The following is a 16,026-nucleotide window of genomic DNA, read 5'->3' as shown; positions in this document are numbered from 1 at the left end:
TAAACTTAGAATGACTACTTACTTCTTCATTAGTAAACTTAGAAAAATTTGTGCCCGTCCTCTCCCTCTCCGTCTTCCCTGTTGGTCACGCCCAACAGCAATTTCTTCATTGCATAAACGATGGCTCTTTGTCCTTTCCCTTAGCTCTTGTTCTCCTTCCAAATAGTCAAAGAAAGCAACTTCTTCTGCATAACCATTTATTTTTTCTGTGGTTGTTTAGATAGTTGGTATTTGAATATTTGATGGCTTGGATTGATATAAACTAAAGTCTAACCATATATGCAATTATGCCACTTGGCATTAATTGGTTAGTCAAAGCATATAATCGTTAATATATCAATTCATAATCTAAGGGAGGCATCATCAGGTTGGGTTTTTTACTTTTGGCCATTCGTTCTATAAAGAGTTGAGTCAGATGATGAAAGTCATCATTATATCAAAATTCATTAAACAAATTAGAAATGTGTGGAAAAGGATGTCCCTGTAGCTTGTGGTAATATAGTCAATCACCGCGCTTGTCTTTCTTTTTTCATTTTTTTTTCTGGTTTCTTACTTCGTATCCTAATTTATTTGGTGTGTCGCTACTTATATCTTATATATATATATATATAGGTTCAACTAATCATAAATATAGAAGATTAAAACTAAAATCTATACTAAAAATAGCAGCATTCATTTTCTAAATTATGTTGATTGCATCACAAATTTTGGTATCTTATTGTTTGAGCGATGACAAATTATTGATTACTTTATATATCTTGTTGCAGTTTATGGTCAGTCAAAAAATACCTCCACTTAATTTTGAAATTTCAAATAAACCAAAACATAATGCAAAGTGGGATTGGTCACTACTAAAATCTTACTTCAAGTTTGTACGGATGAGATTCGTAAGTGTGGAAAACCAAGAATTTCATTTAGAACTAAAAGATGGGAAGTTGTAGTATAAGAATTTAATACTCGTGCTAATAAAAACTATACCCAAAAGCAATTGAAAAATATACTGAATAGTCTAAAGAATGAATGGGCTTTATAGAAACAATTGAAGGGCAAAGAAACAGGTTTGGGTTGGAACCGTGAGACGGGAACCATTGAAGCTAATGCCACATGGTAGGAAGCCAAAATAAAAAAAAAAAGTATTTTAAATTTTATATGCTTCATCTACTATAAATTATTTTACATATGTACCTCGTTTAAAAGTTTCTTTCTCTTTGATGTTTGTGTAGGTCAATTCAAAATATGTCAGATTTCGATATCAAGGGTTGGAACATGCTGATGAATTGTAATTTATATTTAGAGATACAGTAGCCACTAGTCAAAATGCATGGGCACCGACGATGGGTATACCAATTGAAGATAATGTCAGATCTACAAATCTAACTTCGTTACAAGACAGTGTTGAATTTGATGCTGAAGAATTTAATTGTGATGAAGATGAGTAAACACTCAAATCAAGAGGAAAAAAATAGTGCCAGAAGAAATGGGAAAAAAAGTGGCAAAGGGTAAGGCAAAAACTAGGACTGCAGCAAGCTTGCAAAGAACATTGGAACGATTGTGTGAGGTAGCACAAAGTCATAATGCAGTAGAAAATGTTGAAATTTCAATGTCATCACAAGCCACAGGACAATATAGTATTCCAGAGTGTATTCGAGTAATGAAATCTCTACAAAATGAGGGGAGTTTGAGTGTAGATGAATTTAATTTTGCACTACAATTGATTAAAAAGGAAGAAAATAGACTCATTTTTATTTCTTTGCCAAATTTAAGTGATAAGCTAAATTGGATTCAATATGAGCATAATCTATCAAAAAATTGTGGTGGGACTAGTTGATTAGTTTAGGATTTGATTTGTTTATTTTAGGTTGATGTTGAACTTTAAACAACTTTCTTTTTGTATTTGTGTTACCTGTTATGTTTAATTAAATTGGTGTTTGCAAGAATTTGCCATTATCCATGTTATATTAATTTGAATTGTTATTTGTACTATTTGATTTGTTTCAAATAATATTTATTTTTTTAATTGATATACTTGGATTTCTACTTATGTATTTTAATATTGTTAAACAGATGTCTTCTAATGAAGTCAAAGCATCAATACAAGTTGTAAAGAGAAGAAAATGTGCAAGGTTTTATCAAAACATGCATGGAGGAGCTGCTATTGCAATTGTATATCACATGAAATACTTAATGAAACAAGGAAATAGATTCAATTATTCTTATAAATGAAATTGGGTACGTGAAACTTTACAAACTCCAAGTGAAAGTTATAGAATGTTTAGAATGGAATCACATGCTGTATTGCAACTTACAGATACATTGATAAATAAAGGATGGTTACATCCATATAAAGACATAACAGCATTGGAGGTGGTTGCTGTCGTAACTTGCGGGTCCGGGAACCTGTCCTCTAAACGTCAGTGAAAATTAAGTGGTGTGGGAGTCGCCACCAATCTTTTTTATCTAGGTGTGATTGGTCACCTATTAGCCCGATTCTAATCGACGAAGTTTTAAATTAATTTTAGGTCCGTCGAAAGAACGAGAACTGATCCACGTTTTTTAGAGATGGGTTCGGGAGTGTGGTTACACACGGAGAAGGGCTAGCACCTCCGTGGCGCCCGTTCCATGAAAGGTACCATTTAATCTTAAGTTATCCTATTATAGCCTACTTTTGATTTAATCCCTACTTATTAACTAAATTTTTATTAAACTGACTGAGTCTTTTATTCGGTTTTACGTATGTACATGATGCAAGCGTAAAATGATGTCATGACTTGTTTATTTTAAATAATGGGGTCGGTAATCTTTTATTGAAAAATCATTCGAAGAACATCCCAACGCTTTGGTGAAGTCTCGAAATTTTCCTCACCTAGAGATATCCCTGGAAGAACTCTTCTTTACAAGCTCTTCGGGGAAATCCCATCATCGGAACTCCCGCACCATTTGCAAGATAAATGTGGCATGCTATGACAGGATAAAATGATGATATCTACATGCACGCGCTTGTTGATTTAGGTGGTTCATAATACATCTAATTATGTGTTTAATAACTTATCACCTTGTTTATACATTTAGTATTATTTGTTATTTTTTCATGGATTATTTACTTAATTTATTATTATTATTATTATTATATTTTTATATATTTTTTGTTTTGTCCTTTAATTAACGTTGTTGATTAATATTTTACTTGATTATATAACTTATCAAATAAACGATTAATTAATTTTTTTAAACGATTAAATTAACTTTATTTAGTAATATTTATTAACTAATTTAAGTTCAAATACAATATTATGTAAGTTTATTATTTTTTAATATATATCATTTTTTACAACGATTATTTGACTTAACGAGTTTTGAAGTTTAGAGTTTGGATTTATCCCGACTGCTTTTTTTTTTTTTTTTTTGGTGAAAAACCNACGATTATTTGACTTAACGAGTTTTGAAGTTTAGAGTTTGGATTTATCCCGACGCTTCGGTGAAAATCCGTCTCGAACTTCACATTCAAAAAATCCCACTTAGAAAAGGCAACTCTTTACCTTTCTTAGGTGAAATTTTTCAAATAATAATTTTATTTTTCTCTTTTATTCTTCTCATTTACTTATCGTTATTGTTATATTTATTTTTTTTAAAAAAACTAAATCTATTATGAATTTTCTTTCTATTTATTATATATATATATATATTCTTCTAAACTATGCATTTTACTATTATTTTTGTTATTACTATCATTATTATTTTTTGATTTTCTAGCATTAAAAGAAGCATTCATAATATATATATACATACATATAAATAACTTTTCCTAATATGGTTTAAATCATAACAACAAAAAATGTAATTTATTTAACAAAATGGGCTAACCCAAAATTAATTGAAATAAGCCCAAACCAAAGAGAATGTGTTATACATTTCTGGGCTCGGATTAGCCCAGCTCAGTGGCCCACAGAAGCCCAAATCTGCCACACCTGATCTGCCTCCTGAGGCCCACAGTGCTGAACCCAAAACGCACCGTTTTGGGTATTTGTTTGGCAACTTTTATCCCACCAAAACGACGTCGTTTTGATCCTAAACCTAAGTACTTAAACCTTTCTTTTCCCTTCTTTCCTAATTTTTTGCCTTCTTTTTCTCTTTCTAGTCGCACCCTCTTTAACTTTTCTCTAAAAAAAACATTTCCTCTCTTTCTCCTTCTTCTTTCCCTTACGCCAGCGGCTTGCTTTTAACTGACGGCTCAGGTGTTCCTCCCCTCTCTACCGGCGCTGTCACTTCCACCGTCTTCCTCACCGTCGAAGATCAGCGAACCCAGATTCCAAATCCCCCTTTTCCTGTCGTCGACTCTCCTACACTCCCCTTATCATCGAAGATCGGCAAACCCATATCTGCGACTCTCTCTCTCTCTTTCCAAAATCAACTCTATCCTTCACGCCTAAACCCCCCCTTTCACTAGATCTGACTAGTTTTCTCTTTTTTGTTTTTGTCTTGTGTTTGTTTTGATTTTCGATCTTGTGTTATTGTGGCTAGGGTAGTCTGCTGGTAGTTTAGGATTTTTGATGGCTGATTTGTGATTTTTCTGGTTGTTTGAACTTGCTTTTTTCTTTGTTTTCCGATTGGTTTTTTGGTTCCTCTTCTCTGATTTTTTTTTGCTCTCCTTTTAAAATCTTCTCCCTCCGCCTTTAATAACTGGATTGTCCAAAAATTTGGACAATCCAGAAGTGAAATCATGCTATTTTGAGCATGATTTCATAATGCTCTGGCAGGTTGGAGGGATTGGCAGCCGGAGGTGACCGTTCATTCTCAAAACTCGGTTGCCTTTCAGGGGCTTTCCTGCCCTGTAATGATGGACTGGGAAAGGGGCTGAGCACACGCTTAGTCCCTTCTTGTTCATTCATCATTTCATTTTCATCATTTTTCATTTTTTCATTTTTTAATTTATTTTATTTTGTATTTTATATTTTATTATCATTTTTATTTTAGAGGTGTCTACAGTTGCTATGTTTCTTTGGACTTGTGCACACAGTGAAACAAATCATAATGTCCAAAATAAATTTAAAAAATCGAGAGAGATTGTAAGTAGGAAGTTCGGTGAAGTATTAAATAATTTATGTTTACTAGCCAATTAAATTGTCAAGGCTTCAAATTTTCAATTTGCAAAAGTTCCATCCAAAATTAAAAATGATCGTAGATATTGGCCTTATTTTCAAGGGTGCATTGGTGCTATAGATGAATCACATGTTCTTGCTATTCCTTCTGCAAATGATCAAATTCATTTTATTGGTTGAAAGGGATATCCAACACACAATGTCATGTTAGTGTGTAATTTTGACATGCTATTTACTTTTATGGTTGTTGGTTGGCCTGGCACTACACATGACACCCGTATCTTTTCTACTGTGCTTGAAGAAATGAAAAATGTGTTCCCTCACCCTCCAGAAGGTACAACTTATAATTTTTATTGTATAAAGTTTGACATTTTATATATTTATCTCTTGAATTTTTATAATGAACTAATACTTAAAGCTTTAACTTTTTTCTTAAGTAAATATTATGTAGTGGATGCTGGTTACCATAATATGAAAGGGTATCTAGCACCTTATAAAGGTGAAAGATATCACATTCCTGATTTTAGAGGTTGCAGTCAGCCAGAAGGTCTAGAAGAAACATTCAACCATGCGCATTCTTCGTTAAAAAATGTCATTGAACGAACAATTGGAGTTTGGAAGAATAAGTGGCATATTCTACGTGATATGAAGCCATTTCCGTTGATAAAACAAGAAAAGATTATTGTTGCAACAACGACACTTCATAACTACATTAGATCATGTGGTGTTATAGATGAAGAGTTTGACAAATGTGATCGTAATCCCAATTATATTCCTAAAAGTCAAGAAGAAAGAAGTAATGATGAAGAAATGGGTTCATATACTTCTAGAAGAGCATTGGATGATAGTTATATGGGTAGAGTTCGTAACCAAATAGCTACTGCATTGATGGAAAATAAAAATTGTTAATTTATGAGTTATTTATGAATCATGTGTTACCTATCAATTATTTATAAAACTTTTTTTTATAATTTATTATTAATTATAAACTTTATGTTATATAAAAATGCTTTTTATATTTTCAAAATTTTATTTTAAATAGATAAAAAATAAAGTTAATTTTTTCTATTTTGAACAAAGAAATTTGTAATTAATAGAAAGTTATTTATTAAATACCCTTTATGATAATTTTAACAAAAATTAGAATTTATATAAATTGTTTTTTCAAACAGCTTATTTATAAAAAAGAGCTTATAAAAATAAATTTACCAAACGGTTTTAACTTAATTTTAAAAGCTATTATTTTTCATAAGAGCTTTATAATAGTTTTTAAACTAAAAATAAGCTAGGCCAAACATGTTTGAAGTAAGATTTTGGTAGTTGCTAAATCCCACTTTACGTTATGTTTTGGTTTTTTTGAAATTTCAAAATTTGGTGGAGGCACCTAATCTACAACAAGACATATAAAGTAATAAATCTTGTATCATCACTATTCAATAATTGATCATTCGGCCAAGTAGTCCATTAGGACCATATATGCATTACACCAAATGCAATTAAACCAAGATGCATTACAAGAAAAAGTTGTTCGAAATTTACATAAGCATATTTCACTCACAAATCATCCAACATTGACTCCAAATCTTGCATAATATTCAGAACATTACCAGCAAAACTTGAAAATTCGCAAATTACCATGAGTCATATCCACAAAAAGACAATAGTTTCTAAAAAAGTGACAATTAGTTATTTGGATACATTTTAATCATTAGCAATTTTAATGAAGTTCAATATAGATTAGATCTTAATATTATCTACACTTTGAAATTTTTTTTAAAAAAGACAATATTGGAACAAAAGCAACCAGATCAGACTATCGGGATGTAGAGTTACCCCGTACTAATTCATCAACCATATGGTGATCTAAACCCAAAATAAGAGATCTCTCAGTCAAAATCTTTCAACAATTTTAATGGGTCTAGGATCTTTATCAAGAACCCAAAACGACAACTTTGATTCTCTAAGCTATCTAATAAGAACTCAAATGCATATTTCAAAATTAAAAAAATAATTGAACTGAGAAAGAAAGAGAGATTCCAAAGCCTAACAAAAAGGAAATAGAAAACAAACTACAAAGAAAAAGAAAAATAGTACCTGAATGCAATTTTGAATTCTTTTTTTTTAAGTTTTGTAAAAATAAAAAAATTTCAGATTTTGTTATTTTGGGTCTTATGTTTTTTCTAGTAGTCTTTGTTGAGAGGAATAGAGAAAAGAAAGATTGTGATTTGTGTTGGAGAGAGTGGTTTGCATAGAGAGGGATAAGAGAGGGAGATAGATTGAAATTAGGTTTTTTTGAGAGAATAATATTGAAATTGCTTTTAATAGATGAGGATATTTTTGTAACAAAAAGAAAAACTTTCCTCAAAAATTGATATGTCGTTAAAAGAAAAGAAAGAAAAAACTTGTATAACTTTTCTAAAGTTTTTTTTTTAGATTTTGTTTTTTAAAAAAAATGAAAAAAAAAAGCCAAACAAGCACAATATATTATTAAAGAAAAAGAAAAGATTGCAATTGTGAGACAAAGTTAGCAAGAGATGGATTTGACTCACAAAATTTTCACACTTTGTCTAATGTATTGCACTAATATGCAATAATGACACTTTTGAACCATTCACAACAAGTTAATGAGTTAAAGTGACCAAGGATTAATATCTTCGGTTTTTTTTTTTTTCCAATTTTTAATGTTTTATTTATTTTATCTTAATTAATAAAGAAAATAAAATAAAATAAAAATAAAAATAGAAACTTTTTCTTTATTCTCACGCTGAGTGAAGATGAACCAAATCCAAAAAACTAAGCGAGAAACACACAGAAGCATAGCTCAGAGACACAAACTCAGAAGAAGCTTTGATTAGGGTTTATATACTCCGAAAATACCTTTCTTTTTCTCATAAAAAATGCTCTAAATTCCTATATTTTCGAAATTCTAGGGTTCCTTTCTTTTTTTCCATTGTCTTTCCATTTTATCTCCCACTTTCAACTGGTAAGCCACCGTTAGTTTGATTTATTTCGTCTTCTTTTTTTCATTCATTTATCTTTTTAACTTAGTTACTTTGATGCTGTTTTTTTTTTTTAAAATTAAATAGTCGTTTTACCTCCTTAATTATTGGTATTTTTGGTTTTAGCTGTTTGGTTGCTGAAAAAGTTGATGGAAAAGAATGGAAAACGGAAAGTTTGGTTTTTGTTTAAACTTAGCTTTGTAGAGTTTCCTTATGGATTTGAATTGAATTCAACATTGGTTTTCAATTCGAGAACGTGGCATTTGAAGCTTTTTCAGCCTCTGCTGTTTTTTTTTTGACAGTATTGAATGCATTTGAAATATGTAAGTTAGAGAATGATTTTTTTTTTTTATGAATAAAGGAAGCAATTTTGATATTGCTGGGTTATATTTTGCTTAGTAGTTTGAAATTTGAAGGACTTGAAATGGAAATTTAAAGCGATATGCTTCTGATTTCCGTTTGTTCTTGTTGGTTATGGGGAAATATATTTGATTTTGACTGTTTAATGCGTTAGTTGAAGCGAACAACATGTTCAGGTAGTTCTGAAATGCAATTCATTGCTTTATAGGTTTGTGCTGCTTCCTTGTTGGATTCCCTATTGTTTTGTGTTTAGAACTGGCTTTCACTTAGTTGTTAACTTTATATTTTTACCTATTCTCTGATTTGAATGTGATTTTCCGCAGGGGATTTAGAAGCTTGAGTTGAAGGCTACACCTTGCAACCTGCTTTTTGTGCTAAAACTTTTGGTTTCAGTAATACTACTAAGAGATGTATACTCAAGGGAGTCATAATCCTCAGCCACAACAGGGTACTCAAAAACCCATGTCCTCCCTATATCAGCAGCGCCTGCCAGGTCCACCACCTTCTCTACCTCACTTCCAGCAAGGCCCATTGGCCTATACATCGTATCAGCATGGTCCTGCAGCACCTCATCAAATTCCACCTGGTGGGTTGCCAAATACAGGTCAATCTTATCTACACCCACCCATGCATGTTCATCGAGGTGCTTTATTGCCACATATGTATCAGACTGCTCAACAGAATTCACAACATCATTCACATTTAGGGGCCCAGAATGCACATAATATGCCACAACTGGTGCTTCCTTCTCCAATTAGTGCATCTCACACAGAGGTTTCACAGGCCCAGCCACATCCTAGAGCATTACCTCCACCTCCTCCTCCTCCTCCTCAGTCACAAGGACAAACATTTTATAGAGCTCCAGTGAATCCTCTGCCTCAGAAGCCAGGACTTCCGCATATCTCATCACATCCACCCCTCCCTCCTACAACTAGTTTCTTCACTTCAGCTCCACTAGGAAGCCTTGTACACTCAACAGGTGGAGACCATAATGTGCTGTCTACTGCTTCCCTTCCACCCCCACCCCTACCCTCTTCTCCACCGCCTATTCTACCATCTCCTCCACCTTCAACCTCTACTCCTTTTTCATTTTCTAAGCCTGTCCAAATTTCTTCCAACTTGCCCTGTCATTTGGACTCAGATGGCTCTAAGTTAAGTGCTTCAGGTTCCATGGATGAAGTTGCGGCTCCAAATCAGGTCAAACATAATTTAATTGCAGATAATGGCTCTCTGAATAAGGGAGTGGGGAATGGCTGTGACATGAGTTCTCTGGTTGGAGATAAGTTATCATTAGAAGTATGTTTGACAAATGATCACTCTTCCACTCCTCTGAAGCCAACTGATGAAAAGGTTGTTGAAAGGATTGAAGCTTTGTGCCAGTGTATTGCTAAGAATGGTCCTGATTATGAGGACATGGTACGTAAAAAAGAATCTGGCAAGCCAGAGTATGCATTTTTGCATGGTGGTGGGCTGGGAAGTGAGGCTGCAATAGCACATGATTTTTTCCAGTGGATGAAAAAGAAAAGTATTTTGTCATGTAAATTAGATGAACAGCAAGGGAATTCAACTTTGAGGCCTTCAAAAAACGAGCCTTCTGAGCAACCATTCAATTTGGTGATTACTGCTGCTTCTTATTTGCCTGATGATTCTGACATGGAGATGGAAGGTTGGCATTTTTTGTTATAGTTATGCTTCCTAATGTTCAGAATTTTTTTAACTTCTGCTTCCTAATGTTCAGAATCCTTTTAGCTTTGGCTTCCTATTAGTTTAGAATCTTTTAACATCATGTAAAAATATTTTCCATTTTATGTGTTATGAGCTCCAAAAGAATCAGTACTGATCTTGTTCATATAGACTTCCTTGAAACTTATTAATGGTAACTCAACCAGAGCACAAGTCATATTCTATTAGGGATATCCAAAGATGTTATATTATGAACTGTATTTTTAAGTATATTTTCTGATTATTAGTACTATCTACTTACAGTTGCATGCTGATTTTTTTCTATATTTATTTTTTCTTTTTCTGGTGGGTGATGTCAAGATGATATCACCCAAATTGATGATGAGCAGGAAACAAATCGGTCACTTGAAGGCCTGGACAGTCAGTGTGATATCAATGACAACATGCTTAATGTAAAAGAGCAGTTACATCCATTGAAGATATCGGCAGAATATAATTCATGCAAGGATGTTTCTTCTGAAAAAGAATCAGCTGCTGGCAGTTTAGGATTGGGTGAACAAGGTCAATTTAATATCTAATTATCATATTAAGCCCTCTTTGTTTTGCTTGTCCTGTTTCCTTAGTATGTATTTCATTTACAAAATTGTTTGCTTTATAGAAATTAATCACATATCAATACTTGCTGATGGCCCCAGAATGCTGTTTTACCTAGTTTTGTTATATTCCAGAATATTCATTGACATGTCTTTATCTCATATAATTTGCTCTCATTTGTTGTATGTTTAGTGAGTTTTAAAGATTTTTCCCTCTTAAATTCAGGTCCAGAAGGCATTGCCAATGCTGACAAAAAGGCAATTGGGGCATCAGTTTCCAAAGTTATTGCAGTCAAGAATTTAGCTGTACCTACTGAGCAGCCCTTAGTCACTAGTTTGGAGAAATTAGATACTTCCAGTCAACTTGCAAAAGGTGGCAGTCCATTCAGACTTCTACAAGACTATGCTTCTGATGACAACTCAGAAAAAGATGTTGAGAACTGCGGTGAAAATACATGTGTTTCGTTAGGTGCTAATTTGCATAGAGATGCTGGGTCTAGTTTGGAGAATGTTAGTAGTCACTGCAAGACTGAAAAGGGGTTTGGGCCACTCTATATATTAAGCATGCCATGTGCAGTTGCGAGTTCAGAAGTGGTTGAAGGCACTGTCACAACCTCTAGCATAAATGGGAATGAACATGTTGATAATAAGCACGTACATCAAATTTCTATCCATCATGCTGCTTCTATGGAGGTTTTCCAAAAGGAAAATGTCATGGTTGGTGCTAGTGTTGACAGTGCTAGGTTTAGCAAGGTAAATAGGCAAGAGGAAGAAAATGGGACTCTTGGTTTCACTCAACAGAAAGTAGATAAGTTTGGGCGATTGGCCAGGGATGGTGCTAGTGATAGTGATGATGATTCACACTATATTGGGAGGCATAGAAGAGGCAGAAGTTGGAGCAGAAGTCAGAGCCGTTCACCTCCTGATAGAAGAAGAAGGAGAAGTCCACGGAGAAGAAGGGAGAAGCGAAGCCGATCTCGCAGGTTATTTTTTCAAATTGTTTGTCTGTTGGTTTATGGCTTGGAGTTTTTTTTTTTTAATTTATCTTTTAAGAAATATGACATCTTAAAAAGAGTTATGTTCCTTACAAACTCATGTTGCATTCCTTGTTTATGAGTTGTGGAAAGTTTTAAATTTCTTGCTTCTTGTTTTAGCTGGTCTCCAAGAAATTGTAGAAGCAGGAGCAGGTCTCCAAGAAATCGTAGAAGCAGGAGCCGGTCTCCCAGAACTCGCAGAAGCAGGAGCAGGTCTCCCAGAAATCATAGGAGCAAGAGCAGGTCTCCTAATTTTCGGCGGGCAGGTGAATTCATTGGTGAGAATAAGAGACGAGTGAAGGGACAGATGCCAGACTGTTTTGACTTCCGTCGAGGCAGGTGCTACCGCGGAGCATCTTGTCGTTATCTGCACCATGATTCTAGCAAGAGTGATGAACCATTGCGGCAAAGGAACAAACAACAGTATCTGGAGTTTCCTCAGAGTTCTAGGACTAATGTTCATGAAGAGATCAAGCAGATCTCTGAGAGAGTATGTGATCATGATCATGATGAAGTTAGAGATCCAGAAGTGAAACCGTATAGTAATTTTTTCGCTTCAAGAGATATGAATATTAATCGCAAAAGAGAAGATTCTGTTGGTGGAGGTGTTCATAATCAAGATCGTCAATCAACTGAGTATCACATGGTTACATCTGAGAAATGTAGAGATATTCCTGCCCCTGTATTCAGAGGACACTTGGTAGAAAACAAGCAGAAAGGACCTAGTCCTGTCACTAACGAGGATTGTCAAGAAGCAGCAGAATCTCACCACCCTTCAATTGTTGATACCTTGTCGGTTGGTTATATTGATAAACTGAAGTCATTTGATAATGCCTCCCAGAAAATACTTATGTCTTTCAAAAATTCTGACCAGAAGTCTCTCTCCAGTCCTTTAGATCAGGTGTGTCAAAATGCTGATTGCCGGCCTCTACAGTCAGATAACTCATCTGTATCTGATTCTTCTCCACTTAAAACTACTACATCCTCACCAAATAGGCATACAAAGAGCAATGCTCATCCAAATACAATGGAGCTCTATAATCATCCTTCTCAAATACCCTCCCCTTCTTTCCCACACTCACAGGGTATAGATAATCCACATATGAAACAGCAGCAGACTGCATCTTCCATGTTTCAATCTTCTGGGGAAAGCTTTCCTTCTTACATGTTACCCAACCAACATTCTTACTTTGCTCTACAGCCAAATTCCTCTTCGACTTCATTGCCTCCACCACCACCATTGCCACCACAGGATGTAACTGTAAATTCAGGAACTGTAACTCCTGGCGTTTCTTCACATTTTCGGCAGAGTCACTTGCCTCTGAGGAATGATTTTGGTTCGCAGATTGGTCCAAGATCTTACCCAACTGAATTTCCTGCACATTCTCAGTCTGATGGGTTTCAGCAACAAGCTTATCTACCAATTCAGGACGCAAATCGACCTTTCTTGCATGCTTCTTTGCCTGTCTATAACATGCCTATACAACAATTTGGAGCTCCTAGTATGTCTAGAGATGATGGCTTAACACAACCTCCAACACACAATGTTATTGCTTCAAATTCCTTTGCTCAGGGCAACACTCATCCTCACACTATGCCCTTTTCAGAACAGTTGCTGGGAAACAAAATGCAACCATTTCCTGGTGAGAGTTTGCCATCAGGTGGACTGTCAAACTCGTCTTCTTATATTCATCCTTATTCACAGCAGCAACAACCACCAAACAGTTCACACCACCCTATGGTTGACAATATTCATAATCTTACTGGGAAGATGAATTCTTCAATAAAAGATCCACCAGATATTAGGGACACAACGTCCCACCGTGTTGATATTGGAGGATCAACTAGTTCAACTTTTCCTGATCCATATGCATCTAATCTTGACCAGCCACTAAATTCCAAATACAGTTCTGATGTTCTCAGGCAAGAAAAAGATAAAACCTACAATAACAGTCCTTTCAGTTTGACTCATGCTCCAGTCGATGGGAGAAGTATTGGATCTCAACAAGCAACTTCCTCACCCAATTCTGCTAGAGCCATTGGGCAGAATTTTCCTAGATCAGGTGGTGACCAGTATGATCCACTTTTTGATAGCATTGAGCCATCTTCAAGGTTATCCAGAAAATTTGATTATATTCAAAAGTTGGAAGTGACTGGTGACTCTGACATCTTATTGGGGCTTACTGGTTCCAACAAACCATTGGATATGGAGGAAAATGACAGGAGGAAAGATGGTGGAGCTGTTGCTTCTGCAGCATCTGCAGATAATGAGGAATTTGGTGAGACTGCTGATGCTGAAGTGGGAGCCGTTGAGAATGGAAGTCCAAGTAATCAAGTTGAAGTTAACATGACTACTGGTGAGATTGAGATTGATCAGATAAAGTCTCCAGGGAAGAGCAAAGAGAATAAAGGTTCGAGATCAATGAAGCTTTTCAAGGTTGCCCTTGCAGATTTTGTAAAGGAGGTTTTAAAGCCATCATGGCGACAGGGTAATATGAGCAAGGAGGCTTTTAAGACTATTGTCAAGAAGACTGTTGATAAGGTGTCAGGAGCTATGAAGAGCTACCAGATACCTAAATCTCGTGCAAAGATTGATCAATACATCGAGTCATCTCAGCGGAAATTGACGAAACTTGTGATGGTAAATTCTCATCTGGTCCTTTTTATCTTCTTGCTGAAATTAACATGGCAAGGGGTCATTTTATGTGATGTACTTCTGCAATAGGGGCACACTTAATTTTTTTTTCTACCTCTTTTTTTTTTTGCCCAAGAAGACATGCCTGGGGCACACTAAAATTTGTTTGGGTATAGTTTGATAATTTGATTTATTTATTTTGTTTGGATTATTTTATTTTTATGCTGTGAGAAACCATGCATGCAATCAACTTGAAGCTTCCTCAAGGCATACATATGTTGCAATAAGGTAGACAGTAATGTTTAATGAGTGCCATGCCTATTAGTGATAGCCAACCTCTTTACATTTGGCTTCATTTTTGATATTTTCAGTGACTTCTCACACATAATCATGTCTAATCTGTTGGAGAAGTTGACTTTTGACTTTTCTTTCATAAAGTTTCATACAGCTTAAACTAATGGCTAAAAGGTTGATTTGTGCAGAGTGTTGGTTTTGCCTGATGTGGTGATGATGTTTTAAATTCAGTTTTATAAAATATTTTCCCATCACGTGTTTGCAGGGTTATGTTGATAAGTATGTCAAAGTGTAGGACTTGGCATCAACATTTTGATCCCTGGCATTTTCACTGGTGTAGACTTACGATTAGACACGTGAGTTTCTTTCCTTTCATGTTCCTGTGGCATTGAAGCTTTGAAAACTAATGTGTTTGTTGCAGTGCTTTGACAAAGGATGATAAATTTTGAGTTGGTGATGGTAGAAGTTGGTTTGTATAGTCTGTAAAGGTGATCAAGGCAAGAGATTATTTATCAGTCTCAGCAAAACCCAAAGGAGGATCCAGAAAGGTGTGTTTAATGTTCACATGAATATGATGAATATCTTGTCTTTCTTTTGGTTAAAATTAGTGAACCAAGAACAAAAAGGAATCAAGTATCTATAGTATTTTGTTTGTATATCATTCCCTACTTGTAGATATCCAGTGTATTTCATTGGCTATGCGCTCATTGTGAGGAGAAGTGATGCTTTATTTGGAAACTTGCATATGTCAAAAAGGAATTGGTTGAAGATCCCGAATACAAGATTCATTAGCCAATTGTGTTGTTCATTAGGTATACATACAGAAAAGCAAAACCTGCCTAGTTCTTAAGTGTATGGAATTTTTCTTTTGCCTAAATGGACTGATTTTCAATGAACTATTCTGAAATGGAAAATTGACCCTTCCAGATCTTGGTTGGTCTTGTTTTCCATTGTTATTATGAAATGGAAAATTGATGCTTTGGCTTTTCAAAAACGAAAAAAAAAAAAAATTAGCTATCATCTTTTTATTCATGCCAATGTTATCTCCTTCTCTTGTTTATTTCTCTTTTATATTTTCTCTTCCTGTTTTAAATTATTTTTGGCAAGTGCCAATAATACAAAACAGAAAATTGATTAACATAAAAATCTCTATTTTACTTAAGAATCGGGTTTTTAGGATTGAGTGTTAGCTTGATTAATTAAAATAAGGCGCATTTTTATATCTTGATGATTTTGAAAAGTCCTCACCACTTTCTTTTATTCGCGTATTATTAAATTTTTTGTAATAAAAAGTGTAAGTTTCGATGTATAAAACATAAACATGTAGGAGTA

The 16,026-nt window shown here is 34.5% G+C and overlaps 1 protein-coding gene across 2 annotated transcripts; it reads left to right on the top strand.

Moving 5' to 3' along the window:
- LOC18604859 lies at positions 9,033-15,587 on the top strand. Of its 2 annotated transcripts, XR_001927199.1 has the most exons (6): positions 9,033-10,121; positions 10,499-10,699; positions 10,958-11,714; positions 11,886-14,406; positions 14,960-15,050; positions 15,116-15,587. XR_001927199.1 is itself a non-coding variant. In XM_018117964.1 (5 exons), exons 1-5 carry the CDS (start codon positions 9,083-9,085, stop codon positions 14,987-14,989), a joined length of 4,548 nt encoding a protein of 1,515 aa, XP_017973453.1. In that variant the 5' UTR covers positions 9,033-9,082; the 3' UTR covers positions 14,990-15,587. The 2 variants fall into 2 exon arrangements, 1 of the variants encoding a protein (XP_017973453.1); XM_018117964.1 differs by having other exon boundaries at positions 14,960-15,587.

Source organism: Theobroma cacao, chromosome 3 (genome assembly GCF_000208745.1).
Source record: "Theobroma cacao cultivar B97-61/B2 chromosome 3, Criollo_cocoa_genome_V2, whole genome shotgun sequence".
NCBI lineage: Eukaryota > Viridiplantae > Streptophyta > Magnoliopsida > Malvales > Malvaceae > Theobroma > Theobroma cacao.
Note: the sequence above shows the minus strand (reverse complement) of the source record. Positions and strands in the feature narration are given on the sequence as shown.